The sequence below is a fragment of the Polychytrium aggregatum genome, assembly GCF_025602895.1.
Source record: "Polychytrium aggregatum strain JEL109 chromosome Unknown BJ171scaffold_37, whole genome shotgun sequence".
Classification (NCBI taxonomy): Eukaryota; Fungi; Chytridiomycota; class Chytridiomycetes; order Polychytriales; genus Polychytrium; species Polychytrium aggregatum.
The window spans coordinates 281585-296847 of record NW_026516239.1 but is presented as its reverse complement, the minus strand read 5'-3'; the positions used below and the strand labels follow the sequence as shown (position 1 = coordinate 296847).

Here is a 15263-nt window from a genome sequence, read left to right as displayed (position 1 = left end):
GCGAACGGCTGGCATGATCGACTTTGCTCGACAGACAGGCTGGCCGGCAGAGCAGTGGTCGGGAATACTGGTGGAACGAAGGTGCTCAGAGCAGCCCGACCCGAGCCAGGCTGGCTCGTTTAAATACGCCGCCATCACAAGTAACATTGGCAGGGCGGGAAAGTGGAGCAGACGCGCGCCCGGCAGAGTCCATTGGCGCGCAGACCCAGTCGGGCGGGAGGGAAAGTGTGTGTGCATCGATGGCGATGGCAGACGTTGGTGGGAAACTCGAATGGAGCCGAGAAGCGATCGGCTCGCGAAGTGCAGACCTGATTGTCTGGACCGAATCGGTCTGGGCTGGTCTTGGAACCAGGCAGCCCGTTCCGCCAAGCACCGCCGCCCATGCGCGTCTGTGCGACACAGCGCGCCACACAGCCAGCGCCCTCCACTTCGCCTCCCCCCACCTCCGGATCGTCGCCTCTGCCTTTGCCTCTTTCGTTGCCTGTCTTGCCTCGACATCTGGGAGCCAAGCGCCTGCCCATCCATCGCTGCTCGCCCTCCTGCTCCCTCTGCTCGGACTTGCCCTCCCCTCGCCTCGCAGCCATGGCCGACTCTCTCGCTCCTCTGGGTCGCATGGACAGCACCAAGAAACACTCGTACCGCCAGGTGGTGCGCAAAGAGTCGCTGACCCACCAGCGCATCACCAACACCCAAGACTGGTGGTCTGACTGGAAGTCCATGTTCAAGTACAAAAACTCGGTCGTCCCCGAGACGCTGCCGCCGACCATCCTCTTCACGCTCTTCTCGGCAGCCGTCGTTGCGATCTACGAGGAGTCGCAGTGGGTCCGCGATATGCTGCCCAACTCGACGCTGCTCATCAGCATCCTTGGTATTGTCATGGGCCTGCTTCTCGTCTTCCGCAACAATACCGCCTACGACAGGTAACATAACCGACTGTGCCTGTATCTGCGGCTGGCCTTGCTCTGCTCTGTTGTGTGGTCTGGACTATGGACTCTGTGCTGCAGCGACTCTCTCGCTGCTCTTCTGCCACGCCCTGCCTCCTTGGCCCAGTTCCGCCGGCGACCCTGGTCGCTGCCGCCTGCGCGAGCGCTTGGGCCAAGATGCTGCAATGCGTATGTGTGTATGGGTATATCGCCTCGGTGGAGTCATGCAGTGCTAACGCTGACCGTCTGCCCAGATACTATGAGGGTCGCCGCCTGTGGGCATCGCTCCAGACTCAGGCCAGGTAAGCAGCCGATCGGGGATGGTGGCGGTGCGGTTGTGGTCCAGCTCTATCACCGATCGACGTCAAGCCCGCTGGCTCGCACAAATGAGTCCCTTGGAGCGTGAACTAGCTGCGTAGCGACCGGCCATCCAGATTGACTCCCTGCTGTCTCTCGGCTCCAGAAACCTCACTCGCCTCATCTGGTTTGGCGTGGTGCCCAAGGACGAGCACGACGAGATCCAGAAGCGAGGCGCCATGGTAAGCGGCGGCTGCGACTTGGCTATGATGCTGGGTTCCCGGCTCTTTCGACGGTGTCGCCTGTTGCCCTACCGATGCTGCATGTTGGACTCCCCACTTGCTCCAGCGAACGTGGGCTGACGGCGGTGTGTGGGCGCTTGTCGACCTGCACTGTCTGTTGGATTCGAACCGAACAAAACGGTCGACTGACGTTGCTTGCTGTCGACTGCTGTCTCCCCTTGTGGCTCTGAACGCAAATCTGCTAGAACCTCGTCATGGCGTTCATTTCCTCCACCAAGAACTACCTCCGCGGCGAATATCAATGGGACGTTGTTGATGTGGCCCCATACCTGGCTCATATGGAAGGCTACAGCAGCGAAGGCCATGCCCAACAGGATGTCAACGAGCAGCTCGTTCTCCCAATTGAGATCTCGGTATGTCGCGCAGCCGCGAGTACAGCTTTAACTCGGACATAAGCATGAGCATGAGCTTTGGCGCAGCAGGGCTTGGCTGTGAGAGTGCCCAAATCCAAGTTCAAAGTATACCCGCCCGCCACCTGGTGGATGTGTCGACTCGAATCGAGAGCTGCACATGATCAACAGATACGGCCTATCCATGGCTGTGTGACCAAGGCCAGTCGATCCATCGATTGACTCGTTCACCCTTGGCCCTGTCCCTGCTCAGTTCCACATCTCTGCGTACATCAACGCCGCCAAGGCCGCTGGCCAGATCGATGCTTCTCTTCAATCTTCTATGGCCTCAATCGTGTCGAACATGCTGGACCTGTTTACCTCTTTCGAGAGAGTCCGCAATTCGCCGGTGCCGTTCATCTACGCTGTGCATCTCAAGCAGACGCTGACGATGTATCTGATCTCGCTGCCGCTGCAGCTTGCCCCGAGCATGGGATGGACCACGATTCCCGTCGTGATTCTTGCCAGCTTCACTCTTCTCGGTAGGTGTCGTCTGCGAGTCCCAATGCCGGACCGGGATTGCCATTCTTTGAGGCTTGTGCTACGAACTAACCATTCGCGGAACATGTCGTTCGGCCCCTGCCGTTGCGTAGGTATTGAGAGTATCAGTGGCCAGATCGAGAACCCCTTTGGCATCGACGAAAACGACTTGCCTATGGACGACTACTGCGACGAGCTCCGAGACGAACTCACGCGTGTGATGATGCGTCCTGCCAAAATCACCCCTGACGACTGGCACCGCCCTTGGGACGACATCAGCACCCATGCCACCCAGGGAACACTCAACCAGGTGGCGATGGCGATCGCCCAGGACGAGATTGCCAAGCGACGCAACGAGCTTATTCAGGCCGGCCAGGATGGCGATGCCACTATTACGGTGTCCGTCACCGCCACCGCAGACAAGTGATACCTGTCAATGTCGACACCGAGTGCGGAATGAGTATCTCCGAGGAACGAGGGACCGTCCCCGTTCCTGCCCAGCAATTGTTGTGTGCTGACGAATACATCCAGCAACACGTCTTGAAAGCCCGCGGCGAGAGCGAGCTGGAAGCGGTGGTGATGGAAGCGTGATGGAACGACAGGACAACCGCGAAAGCCAACAGCGACACAGCGGCACCGTCGCTTGGGCAGCCGCCACCGATTCCCACCGCGATCGCCACCAGTTATCAACATCACAACCACCTATCGTCAGCACAATCAGCATTGCTCCGTCACACCGCAGCGCCGCTCGCGGCGAACAGAGCCGATCACGCAGCGCGCGAGGGACAACCAAGCCGTGCTGGCTGGCTCGAGACCCTGACCCGTGACTGCGGTCACAAGGCTGTGGTATGGACGCCCCGCGCAGCCAGCAAGGCGGCCTGGGCAGCAGCGAGACACAAATTTGCAGGGGCAGCGACAGGCGATTGGTCCAGCAGGGTGCGGGTCACGGCACGGCATGTCCCTGTGCACCAGGACTGGCATTGTCGGCAAAGGCGGTCTTCCAAAGCAAGCCACTGCCTCGGGTGCTTGGAAGCACACAGCGACAGTGGCGTGCGTCGCACGGTGCGACGTGGCGTCCCTGGTGCGCGCCCAACCGGCACGCGACAGCAAGTGCGCGTCGATCGGGCGCGTGCAGGCTGTGGCGCAGGCGCGTCTGCAGGGGCACACAGTCAGTCGCTGAGCAGCCCGAACGGTCGTGTCGCGCTCGCTGTGCAACACTTTGCGCGCGACGGCGGCGCGGCTGGACCAATCGCTGGATGGCTGGATGTCGCGGTCGGTGAGCGGGAATCGCTGTTCAATGCAACTCACGCTGTTCGACGCCGCTCACTGTTCAATGCAACCGCAACAGCCTCCACAACCACAGTCGTGCCACCACAGCGGCCACAGCCGCCTCCGCCGCTCAGGCTTCCTGGCTTCTCCTGGGCAAAGGCTCGTCCTTCTGCCTTTTTCTCCTGCCGCATCTGCTCGCTTCCCCTCGTCCCCATCCCCATCCCCATCCCCATCCAGCCTCGCTGGTGCCTGCCCTCCGAGTCTGCTCGAGCGTCTTTCTTGCATCGGCACAGCTGCGACTGCCTGTCGGCCGCCAGAACCGTTGCTTCAATCTCCCTTCCCTGCTCCAGTGGCTTTGGCACCCGTCACCCGCCCTGCCGCCTGAACCATTCCTGCGCTGCCGCCATGACCGACGCCAACACCAACTTGACAGCCAGCTCGACCCTGGTCGACCCGATTTATTACAATGGAACGACCGACCCAGAAACACTCTACAAATACCAGCCCGCTAACAAGTGCCTCTATCTGAGCCAGCATGTCGTCTTCTTTCACGGGTGGGTATGTCTGAACCCCTCCTGACGGCGACATAACGCTGCGTGCCAGCCCGAATCTGAGCTCCTCGACAGCGACCTCCGAGGACAGCAACCGGGTCGCTCAGTGGAGACCTGGATTCTGCCACCTATATCTCCCTTTGTTTCTATCGCCGAGCTATCCTCGCTATACCGGATCTCGCGCTGCTGTCTCTGCCATGCCTTGCTGTCCCTGCCATGCACCGCTGTCCTTTCTTCCATATTCGCCAATCTCACCTGTCAGTTTCATGCGCCCTCACTCTCGATGGTCCTCACCATCTGCTGCCCTTTAGGTTTTGTGAAGAGATGAACAATCTCCCGATCCACTCCAGCGTCGCCGAGCAGCTGTTCCAGGTCCCTGCTGGAAGCATCAATTCGCTCTCAGACTTCCTCGGCAGCTTTGTGTTCTTCGACGACCCAAACCCCGCATCATCGAGTTATAAACAGAGCGCCTGGAATAATGCCACCAACGGCGTGATGTACCAGGTCTTGCAGTCAATCTGTCCGATTCAAAAGCATCCGTATACTTATGATTCGGTAAGACGAGAGGTTCCGCGGGTGCATGCTACCGCATTCGATCATCAGCCATCACTCCAAGTCGCCCCCCCCCAAACACACATCAGCCTCCATCGTCTCGCTCGGAAGTCGACGGTGCTCCTTTTCCTGGAGATCAAGACTGCTTGGCTATGGCTGACGTCGTATCTGCACCAACCTGTCTCTGGGTCGCAGGTCCTCTTTGCCTCCAACGTACGATACTTCCGCGAGGCAATGTGTCGCTACATGGTGCGGGCAACACACAACAGCGGGCTCTGCACGCTCCCTCCAGACCCGTCCGGTGATCCATACGTCAACTGCGCCAAAACAACTGCGGCGTTCTTCTATACGTCTCTCACCTACAGCATCAACACTATGGCTCCCCAGTGCGGAGCATCCGACATTACCAGCCTAAACAACAACTCCCTCACCCAGATTGCCACTAATATGTCGGACCCCGGACTGTTTGCTATTGGATTCGATAACTGCACGGGATCGCAGTACTCGACCTATTGGGCGAGTGGCCAGGTCTATCCGGACACATGTGGTGAGCATCTCTGCACTATTTCACTCGGGTCTACTCCGACAGAGCCCTCGTAGTGCGCACAGCTTATCCTTGGACATGCCCTTTGCCCACAGGCTTCATCAACTATTATGCGCCAAACTCAGCGGGAACTGGATCAGTCATTTTCAACTACAAAAACAAATACTCGGGCGATCTCAACAAAGCCGAAGATCTCTGCTCCGGAAAGATCAACATCAATGAGCGTAGCTCGTGCTGCGACGCCATCTCAGCCTGGAACCAGGCGATACAAAACACTTATGCCAAAGGCAACAGCACTCAGAACACCGAGATTGTCAGCGCCATTATCGTGCCGTCGGCCGTGGCCGTCGTAGTGCTGGCGCTGCTCGCCATCGCTCTGTATGTCGGATACAATGCATTTTGGAGGCGGATCGAGCAAGTCAACAGCCAGAAGCAGCAACTCGAGATAGAGCTCTACAACGTCACCAGCCAGCCCGTCAGTGCACCGACCTTCAAGCGCAAGTGGATCGTTGAGAAGCCGTATCTCGCCCGTCGTGGCGATGAAGTCGATCTGCGGGTCGGCGACGTCGTAACGCTCCTGAGTGTATTCAACGACGGATGGGGACACGTGAGTATCCAGCTGCTGTCGATGGTGTGGATTCTTGCGCTTGCATCAGATATTTTCCTAGCTCGTAGGTGCCGTGCCCTTGGTACTGACATCCATGTCGCATTTGCATCTCCACCAGGCTCACAACGAGACAACAGACTCGATCGGAACGATTCCCATGTCTGCCCTTGGCCCCATCGGGCGGTCGCAAACGCCGTCGTTCAAGGGCGAGATCGAGGAGCAGTCGCTCATGTTCTGAGAGGCGCGCCTTCCCTGATCCATCTGTATCGCCGCACTATGCCGCCATCTCGGCGTGGCACCGACTCCACAGCTTCGTCTCGTCGCCAATGCACTGCTCTTTGCTGCTCCATAGACCCTCTCTGATATGCCCTTGCTTTGCTCGCCTTGCTTTGCTTTGCTCGCCTTGCTGCCTTGGTCCCATTGCTCATTTTTTTCTATGCCAAGGATGAGCAGCTTCTATGTCCCTGTCGCTTCCACTCGTCCTGCTCCGGGCACTCGTTCCCTCGCCCGTGTGCCCAACAGCGGGTCTGGATTCTGGAGTCGACCTGCATCGCGGCCGTGTGGCTTCTCAGCGAACCCTGCGCATCTCTCCTGCCGACTCTGCTCTATGGCTTGGCTCTACTTTCTGTAGATTATTCCTCCTGCGACCTCCGAGTTTACAGCGTTTCAAAATGAAATGGGACACCCCCGTTTTGAGCCATAACTGTGGTTTTTTTTTTCTGGAACCTGAATACACGCACATCCATGACCAAACAGCGTGCTCACAGTGCTTGGGAGCCAAGCGACTTGCGAAGGCTCGAGAAACAGCATACATCCCACCATCTGGATGAGTGGTGTCTTGGCGTCATGACACTCGGGTCGAACAGGTTGTCCCTCGGGCCGCTGCTGTGGCTTCGTTTGCGTAACGATCCAGACATCGTGCGCGCCGGGGTGGTCGCAGACACGAAGCCATTGCCCTTGTTGCTCCTTCGTTGGCTTGGCCGCATGCTCAGCGTTACTTGGTCGCCGCTCCCTCCCTCGCTCGAGGCATTGCTCTCCAGCAGCGTTGCTCTCGCTGCCTCTCCGCTCGCCCCTCATCGCTCCTGGGCATTCCGTCGGCCTTGGACTCTACTCCCCTCCTCGGAATATCCCTTGCTCGCGCCCTTGCAGCATGTCCCCAAATCCATCGCCCAAGGTGCCAACTGCCCCGCCCCTGTCAGAGTCGGCGCTGGCGGCCATCGAGGCAGTCAAGGCCAACCCAAACACCAGTCCGGTCTACTTTCTCGGCTCCGCCGTCTCCATCTTTGCGCCGACGTCGCTGCCCACCTGGCTGACGTTCATCAAGCAGGTCGTCCAGTCCCTGGCCGAGGCCACAAACTCCGAAGACTCCGACCCCGGCAACAGCGGCAACAACGGCAACTCCCGGGCCCAGGCCTCGCAGTCCCGCGCCAAGCAGCGACAGCAGCGCAAGGTCGCCGAGCTGGTCACCCGCCTTCACGGCTGCTTGAACGAGTCGGTGTTGCCGCCGTACAAAGCTACCGAGGTCATGGCGCGGCGCCTGGGCTCGCACTATCTGTCGGTCGTCGAGGTCTTTCAAGACGCCCCGCCCAACCCCGTGCACACCTGGATTGCGTCAGAGCTGTTCGAGGGCGCTGTTCCGGCGGTTGTGACCACCAACTTTGACGACGCCGTTGAATCTGCCTACCGGGCCTTGGGCGGCGATGTCTACACCCTCACGGGCGATCTTGCCCATGACAAGCGGGCCCTCGAGCGCCTCCGCAAGAGCTTTGGCCATCGGCGGGTGCTCCTGGTCGTCGCGAACCCCGACAGCTTCCAGCTGTTCATGCGATACTTTACGGTGTCGCTCGGGTCCGACTCGATGTCGTTCCTGTTCAAGATCCACGGCGACTGCTACGCGCCGCAGACCTGTATTGACACCGAATCGCAGCGCATCCAAGGTAAGCAGCGAGAAGCGCTCTCTCTCTCCTCTCCGCAATGTCAATGAGATTGCACTGTCGCCTCAGTTGGACCATGGACACCTCTGCCTCCAATCCCAATTCCAGTTCCGACATGCACATGTTCGCTCTTGTCCTTTGCGCGCGCTGTCCGTTTCATGGATTCCCCCCCCCACGCTCTAACTCCTTGTACCTGGTCCATCCCCACAGGCCTGTCCTCGTACGTCACCAGTGTCTTGTCGCTGCTCCTGCGCAAGTTCACCATGACCTTCCTCGGCTTCAGCGGCGCCGATCTTGCCGAGTACCCAGACTATATCCGCATGATTTCCGAGGCTGATGTCGCCGACGTCCTCTGGGTCATTCGCGAGGATGTCGAGCCGCCCTTCTTCGAGGCCTTCCGCAAGAAGCTTGGAGATCACTTCCAGGTTCGCCAGGGCCAGATCAACGGCAAGTTTGCCCCAAACGAGACCATCACGGGCAAGCTTGCTGCCTGGGCAGCCGAAAAGATTGGTCCGTTGCGGAGTCGCTTGGTACTCTTTGATCTCGCCAAGCTCGCGGGCCTGGCACCCCATCTCTATGCCTGCCTCACTCCGTCGAGCATCCTGGCAGCTGCAAACCCTGCAGTCGGCGGGCTCACAAAGTCCAACAGCGCTCTGGCCTTTCTCGAGAACATCTCCTCCTTTTCGTTCTATACCGAGGCCAAGCTCGACAAGGAATTTGACCAAGTCAAGGTTTCCGAGTCCATCATCGAGGGCAATCTCGTGGACGAGCACATCCAGCGGTTCTTGCGCAACCAAACCGAGCTCATCAAGCTCGCGCAGCTCACGATCGAACAGCTGGAGCAGGGCGATGTAACCAAGGCCCTCCAGATGATCCTCAGGGCCATCCAGCTGCGCCAGGAAAACTTTCCGGATTCGCGCTATTTTATCGACTCGTGCTTTCTGTTGATCATTTACGGCGTGGTCCTTGAGTCGGTTGGAGAAAGCAACCTGGCCATGATTGTGTTCGAGGATGCACAGGTACGTCTGAGCTCGAGGCAAAAACACAGGGCTTGCGCCGGACACTACTGTCCGGGACGTGACTGCCTGCTGACTGTCGGTCGTGAATGGGAAGATGCACTGATCCAGGGAGACTGCAGCGCCGCACGAAAGCCACCCAGGTTCTGAGAGATACTAATGGCCTGGATCTCTGTCCCTGGGAACCCACGCAGAACGTCGCCTATTTGTGCGGAAACGTCCACGGCATGAAGCTGTCCGAGGAAATCCTCCAGTCTCGCAAAGACAAGCTCAAGAGCGCCGCGATCCATTCCGAAGCTGCGGATCTCGCCCATCCGTCCAAGACCGGCGCCGAGCACGGCGAACTGCTGCCCAGCACCGCCGGGCTGGCGGACGAGACGCTCCTGTTCCTGCCGGCCTTTGACAACGTTGCGGCGCTGTCGTCGGGTGTGCCCATGCGCCTGCTTCTGCGTGCCCATCTGCACCGAGCCCTGATCACGGGCGACCGTGTGGCGATTGCCGGCAACTTCCTGCTCAACTCGCGCGTGTTTGTCCTCGAGGTCCTCGTGAATGACTCGGGCGAGGAGCTCAACCACGAGTACCTGCACTACATCCGCCCAATGCTGCCGCGTTCCCAGAGCGTCAAGATCGACGGTGCGAACAAGCTGATCGATATTCAAGGGTCCTCGACGCCGCTGCTGACCTACCGCCGCGACTGTCAGGTCAACAATCCGGGCTATCTGAGCGAGATCATCCCCGAGTGGGCGATCGAGCGCATCGACGAGTACTACCAAGCGCATCCCGAGCTGATCTTTTGGTACGACTTCAAAGACATCTCGGGGACATACGCCAGCCGAATGCAGGACCTGATCAACAACGGCGTCACGGAGGCCCGAGCGACCCTGGAGCGCCACGGCGTCCACCCAGAGGACAGGCCGCTCTCGCCCGACCCCGGCAGTGGCAGACTGTCGCCGCATGCCGACACGCCGGTCGAATCGTCGCACGGCCACGGCACAGCCTCGCGGAGCGGACGGGACGTTGAGATCGAGACTGCCGCGGTCCAGTACGACATCTTTGCATCGATGAAGACCTTTGTGGGCCTGTGTCTGTCGCAGGGATACCTGACGCGCTCGCAAATCTACGACTTTGGCAACCTGTTTATCGACCCGCTCTCGAACGAGGGCTTCAAGACCAAGTATGCCGCACTGTTGGCCAAATGCAGCGACTCGGAGCGCGAGAATCTGCTGCGGGTGCGAACCAAGTTTATCGAGCGGCGATGGGTTTATGCCGACACCATGAAGCGCATTGCCGATGCGCCGTACGTGCTCAACCTGCCGATCACATTTGCATGCACGCTCTGCGTCGACCAAGAGGACCTGTCGCTGATCGAGACTCTGAAAGCATCCCTCAACAACAGCACCGACACCACGTTCCAGTTCCTCGACCATCTCTCGGTTGGTCCGATCCGCGTCTTTGAGCTCGGGCGACTGAGCGTGGCCGACATTCTGCAGGTGCGGTCGACCCGCCAGGCCAAAGAGTTCCGCCGGCATCTGGGCGGCCTGCGGCGCGGAACACAGATGGACTATACAACCCTGCACGAGGCCGCCAGAGGGCTCTACGAGTCCATTCAATCCAAGATCGAGCGCGTCGACGCTCGTCCGCTCTTCAGCCTCGACTGGGTCAACTTTGAGAAAAAGTTGGAGCCGGACCTGAGCCTTGTCCGCAAGATTGTCTTTGTCATCAACCAGTCGGTTCCGGTCCTGCCGCTCTACGACATCCCCAACCTGGACTTTCCCTCGCTCATCCCGATGATGCGCATCGACAACCCAATGCTCTCGGTGGCCGGAGTGGCGCAGCCAGTCGAGTGCGTTGAGCAACAGGTCCTGTTCGACAACCAAGGCAGCGGCGGTGTGGCGCTCCGTCTTGATCGGATCCGCAACATCCACGAACACAACGACGAGTTCGTCGTGCCGGTCGTGGCGCACGCTCCCGAGCGAGTGCAGGCCGTCATCGTCGCCGTCCGAGGCGACGGGCTGATTGGGCTTGTTCGCAAGTACCATTATGCCGTCCAGGGCTGGTCGCTCGAGTGCCCGCGCGGCGAGATCGATGTCTCGGGTGACGTCGAGACACAGATCTCCCAAGAGCTTGCTCGCAGCGCCTCGCTCGGTGCTGAGCGCCAACAACTCGTACGCCTGTCCAAGGAGAGCGCCGATTTGTGGACCAACAACCAGGTGTCGGACGCCAAGACGCTGTTCTACGCTGCCCTCGACGTGTGCGCGATCGAGCGTCCCGAAACAGACGACCAGGCTGGAGCAGCGACGGCCACTGCGGCCACCGCGGCCGCAAAGCAGGACAACGGCGTCCTCTGGCTGCCCTACGGAGAAATCGGGTATCTGATCCGAGAGGGCGAGATCCGTGACCAGGCCACGGTGGCGGCGCTCACGATGGCTTCGTTGGACACCGAGGTGCTGGCTCGTATTTCCGACCCTTGAACAGACCGCGCTTGGACAAGACCGCCCTTGGTTCTCCTCCTCCTTTCCGTCGCTCGATACAATGGCGAGCGACAAACCATGATCGAATCACGAATACACTCTCGTGCAACGAGCCATATTTCTGGATAACACTGTATGAGGTGCTCTAACTTTATTCGATCGTTGTTTGTGCTTTCTTGTGCACTCTTGTTTCTTCTCCTTTGCCTCGCATGTAAAGCCAACAGGGCTACTACGTGCAAGGCGAGGGGCTCAGCCACGGGTAGATGCAGTAAAGCAGGGGGGAGACACGGAATCAGGGATCCAGCGGCGGCGAGCACAAAGGGGCGAAGGAGGAGGAGGGAAAGGTGCAGGGCATAGCAGCAAAAACACCATAGGCAACAGATCGGATCTATTCGCTGAACATGATGGAGTGGCATGGATGTAATCGTGGGAGGTTGAGGAGAGGGGTACGGGAGGATAGAGTCTAAGAACAGAGCAGTGCAGGCAAGGACAGGGAGAAATCAAAAAAGAGGGAGGTTGGGGAAAGAAAAGAAAGAAATAGAACAGGAAATGACAAAGGAATGAGTGGAGAATGGGAAGGGGAGAAGGAAACGGAATATGGCCGTTTGATGGCTCGTTGGATCGAATCGTCCAAGAACACCCAGCAAAAATATCGTCGTCGCGCCAGAATAACAAACCCACAGACACCCACAACACAAAGCCAGAAGGAGAGAGAGGAGGAAACCAGCACGGATTACCATGACCAGATAGATCAGCGAAGTCGGGTTGGGGGAGTACCAGTCAGGCACTCCCCCGGGTTTCTTGGGGCGCCAGCGATGCTGGAGGCGATGGGCTCTCAGTCGTCAGCGGCAGCAATCTCGGTAGCCGGGATGCTTTCGGTCTCGGCGACGGTGGCGCTCATCGGCTCGACCGCAGATTCCTCGGCATCGTCCGTGGGAGTGGCGACGGCGCTGTCGGCGGGCTGCTCGGTCTCGCTGCCGAGGGCCTGCTCCTTGGACTTGCTCGACTTTTCCTTCTTGGGGCTCTTGTCCTTCTTGGACGACTTTGACTTTTTGTCCTTCTTGTCCTTGCTCTTCTTGCTCTTGGACTTGGCCTCCTTCTCGAGCGACGAGCTGTCGTCCTGGTTGTCGTGGGACGACGACTTCTTCTTCTTGGACTTTTTCGAGCTCGGCTCGCCGTCGCCCTTGCTCGACTTGCTGCTCTTGGTCTGGACAGGAGCCACTGCGGAGACGTCGCCCGCGGGCAACAGACCCTTCTGGATCGGCGGGATCGGCGGGACCATGATGCCCTGGGCCAGCATGGCCTGGGCGTGCTCGTAGTATGTGGCAAAGTACTGAGCCATCTGGTTGGCGTCGATGGGCGCGCCGTTGGGATGCATGGCAGGGACGGCGGGCATGCCGGGGTACAGCGGGGTGGGTTTGCCCGGGCGGACATGGGGCGCAGGCGAGGCACTGCGACTCACTGGAGCCGAGACCGAGACTGAGGCCGAGACCTTGGGGAGCGGCGAATTGGGGCGGGAGTGTGTCGGGGAGCTGGGCTGCGACGGACCCGAGTGGTCGGCCTGGTGGATACGCTGCTGCTGCGACTTGGCCAGTTTGTAGATCAGCGGGACGTCAATGTCCTCGTCCTCGTCGGTGTCGGTGCCCAGAGGGCTCTGCTTCATGACAAGGTCGTTCGAGACGGACTCTTCGCTCTGCGAGCCGTCGTCCGAGTCGCCATCGCTGTCCTGGGAGCTGGCGGGGCGGCTGATGGAGATCATGCGCGGAGGATGCTGCCGCGACAAGGACGACGAGCTCTGGGCGCGATGCAGGCTCAGGTGTTCAGGCGAGAACGACCGGGGGCTCGACTTGGCTCGGGTCTGGGACTGGGACTGGGACTTGACCCACTCGTCGATGCTGCGGGCCTTGCTGTCGGGCAGCGACCGGCTGGGACGCTCCCGCGAATCCTCTCGGCGCACTCGATCGAGGGTATGGCTGGGGCGGCCAGAGTCGCCATGGCGAGATCGAGACGGGTCGGCTGAGCTCTGGCTTTGGCTGCGACCATGAAGGGGGTTGGCGCGGACGATGCGACGGAGGTCATCCGAGTCGGACTCGTCACTCTCCGACCTGTGCGGGCCGTGGCGGGAGACCTGCTTCTCGGCCTCGAGACGGGCCCGACGGTTGAACTGGGCCGGGACCTGGGACGCCGGCTTGGGCGAAGCAGCGGCGGCATAGGCTGGCTTGGGCGAGGCTGGAGGAGACCGGACCTGAGAAGAAGCAGCGGCAGCTGGGCCGGCGCGCTTGGGCAGCGTGTTGTGTGAGGGCTGCCGAGAGATGGAGTCGCTGCCACCGGGTCGATGGCGTCCCATGGAATCGGACTGGGCGAGGGCCAGCGATTCAGCGGGAGCACCCCTTCGCAGGGTGTCTGAGGGAGCGCCTGGGGTGCTGGAGCCCGATCTTTGCGGGGCATAGTTGCGTCCGGCAGACGAGGAGCCATCCCGCTTGAGGGAGGCGCTGCGGGTAGGAGCTTGGTGAGAAGGATCGGTCCGGTCGCTGGAGAACGAGTCGACGGCAGGCTTTGCGGCGGAGCTGGGCTTGGAGTTGCTGGAGCTGAGGAAGCGGGCGATTTGCTGGGGCGAGATGAAGTCGGGGTTGTCGTGGAGCTGGCTGAGCGAGGAGTCGGCGACGGGGGCTGTGATGTCGGGCGATGCAGGGTTGCGATTGGAGCATGGAAAGAAATGGACACATGAACGTCAGTCACGGGCACTGGACTTGAATGCCGGGAGGGTTCGATAGATATTTGCGTCGATTGAGACGCTCAACCAGACCGGACTGCACAAGACAGAAGCCAGTATTACCTCGATCTGCAGATTTCGACACGGGCTGGGCGGTAGGAACGGGAGCAGGGGCGACGATCATGCTGTCAAAGCTCGACAGGATGTCGTCCATCAGCGACAGGCCCGTATCCGCTCCGGCAGGGTTTGAGGAACTGCCGTGGCTGGTCAGGTCGAGGGGCAGCGGCAGCTGTGCCAGCGAAGGAGACGTGGGCGAAGTGGGCGTATCGGGCCGGCGGAAGGCCAGGGCAGGAGAGCCATGCAGGGAGGGCTTGCCCTCTCGGGGCGGGGCGTCGGAGATCTCGAGCTCCTTGGCCTTGTCCTTCTTCTTGAACAGTCCAAAGCCCATAGCGGTGACGACTGAGGCGAGATGGAGACGAGCTGGAGGCAGACAGGGAAGCGGGAGGGGAGTGGTTGGTTAAGAAGCAGAGAGCCGACGAGGAAGAGAAAGGGCAGCTGGAGAGACCGCAACAAACCTGGTAAAAAAGCGAGCAGAGGCGATGGGTACTGGCGGACGAGGGAAGCAGACGAACGGGAAAGAGACGGGGCTCGGGCGGACAGCGGTGGTGGTGGTGGAGGGGCGCCGAAGCAAGTGCTATGAGATGAGGCGAAGGAAGAAAACGGCAGCAGAGCAGACGACCGAAGAGCAGATTCTCATGGGGCGGCGTGGCCCCGCGGCGGCGGACAAAGGGGCGATCGCGCAAAGCGGCCGCGGTGCGAAAAGGGCGGCCGGGTGTATCCGCGCGACGAAGGTTGTGTTATCGCAGGTGAAGGAGATGTAATTGGGGTCTGCAGATGGTGAGAAAGAGCGCTGAACAGACGCAGATGATGAGAAAGGGCGCTGAAACAGACGCAGGTGGTGTTAACAGATCTGTTATGGACATATGCGGTAACATGTCCATAACATGTCCATATGTTAACAGACATGTTAAAACACAGCAGACACAGTCGACAGCATCAATCGACACACTGTCAACAGCTTGCTTTCTGCTCCTCCTTCGCCAACAAGCCCGTCGCCGACTCGAAACTCGGTGTCGCCTGCGGTCGCGCACAAGACCCGAATCCGTCGCCCTGTCGCTGCCGCGCAAACAGACCGTCGCGCTTGTTGCGCGGCTT

General features: G+C 60.0%; 4 protein-coding genes across 4 annotated transcripts; 3 read left to right on the top strand and 1 right to left on the bottom strand.

The window, feature by feature from the left end:
• The first annotated feature begins 471 nt into the window (after positions 1–471).
• Positions 472–2937, top strand: BJ171DRAFT_517193 (Bestrophin, RFP-TM, chloride channel-domain-containing protein). Its single transcript, XM_053112110.1, has 6 exons — positions 472–920; positions 1178–1225; positions 1387–1462; positions 1708–1875; positions 2126–2393; positions 2505–2937. Exons 1-6 carry the CDS (start codon positions 583–585, stop codon positions 2816–2818), a joined length of 1212 nt encoding a protein of 403 aa, XP_052963834.1. The 5' UTR covers positions 472–582; the 3' UTR covers positions 2819–2937.
• Positions 2938–3864: 927 nt separating this feature from the next.
• BJ171DRAFT_199201 (uncharacterized protein) lies at positions 3865–6262 on the top strand. Its single transcript, XM_053106255.1, has 5 exons — positions 3865–4214; positions 4523–4766; positions 4959–5310; positions 5403–5914; positions 6033–6262. The coding sequence occupies exons 1-5, from the start codon at positions 4066–4068 to the stop codon at positions 6150–6152; spliced, it is 1377 nt and encodes a 458-aa protein (XP_052963833.1). The 5' UTR covers positions 3865–4065; the 3' UTR covers positions 6153–6262.
• A 688-nt stretch (positions 6263–6950) lies between these two features.
• On the top strand, positions 6951–11462 carry BJ171DRAFT_601543 (uncharacterized protein). Its single transcript, XM_053115095.1, has 3 exons — positions 6951–7851; positions 8059–8867; positions 9059–11462. The coding sequence occupies exons 1-3, from the start codon at positions 7065–7067 to the stop codon at positions 11333–11335; spliced, it is 3873 nt and encodes a 1290-aa protein (XP_052963832.1). The 5' UTR covers positions 6951–7064; the 3' UTR covers positions 11336–11462.
• Positions 11463–12170: 708 nt separating this feature from the next.
• Positions 12171–14496, bottom strand: BJ171DRAFT_477286 (uncharacterized protein; the record flags this gene model as incomplete). Its single annotated transcript, XM_053108871.1, has 2 exons — positions 12171–14005; positions 14172–14496. 2 exons carry the CDS (start codon positions 14494–14496, stop codon positions 12171–12173), a joined length of 2160 nt encoding a protein of 719 aa, XP_052963831.1.
• Between the last annotated feature and the right edge of the window lie 767 nt (positions 14497–15263).

Bases quoted from the DNA above. Each gene is read 5' to 3' on its own strand.
- BJ171DRAFT_601543 (XM_053115095.1), top strand. From the start codon at position 7,065: ATGTCCCCAAATCCATCGCCCAAGGTGCCAACTGCCCCGCCCCTGTCA. The intron at 7,852-8,058 runs GTAAGCAGCGAG...CCATCCCCACAG, and splicing joins CGAATCGCAGCGCATCCAAG to GCCTGTCCTCGTACGTCACC. The intron at 8,868-9,058 runs GTACGTCTGAGC...GAACCCACGCAG, and splicing joins TTGTGTTCGAGGATGCACAG to AACGTCGCCTATTTGTGCGG.
- BJ171DRAFT_517193 (XM_053112110.1), top strand. From the start codon at position 583: ATGGCCGACTCTCTCGCTCCTCTGGGTCGCATGGACAGCACCAAGAAA. The intron at 921-1,177 runs GTAACATAACCG...CCGTCTGCCCAG, and splicing joins AACAATACCGCCTACGACAG to ATACTATGAGGGTCGCCGCC. The intron at 1,463-1,707 runs GTAAGCGGCGGC...CAAATCTGCTAG, and splicing joins TCCAGAAGCGAGGCGCCATG to AACCTCGTCATGGCGTTCAT.
- BJ171DRAFT_199201 (XM_053106255.1), top strand. From the start codon at position 4,066: ATGACCGACGCCAACACCAACTTGACAGCCAGCTCGACCCTGGTCGAC. The intron at 4,767-4,958 runs GTAAGACGAGAG...TCTGGGTCGCAG, and splicing joins ATCCGTATACTTATGATTCG to GTCCTCTTTGCCTCCAACGT. The intron at 5,311-5,402 runs GTGAGCATCTCT...CTTTGCCCACAG, and splicing joins GGTCTATCCGGACACATGTG to GCTTCATCAACTATTATGCG.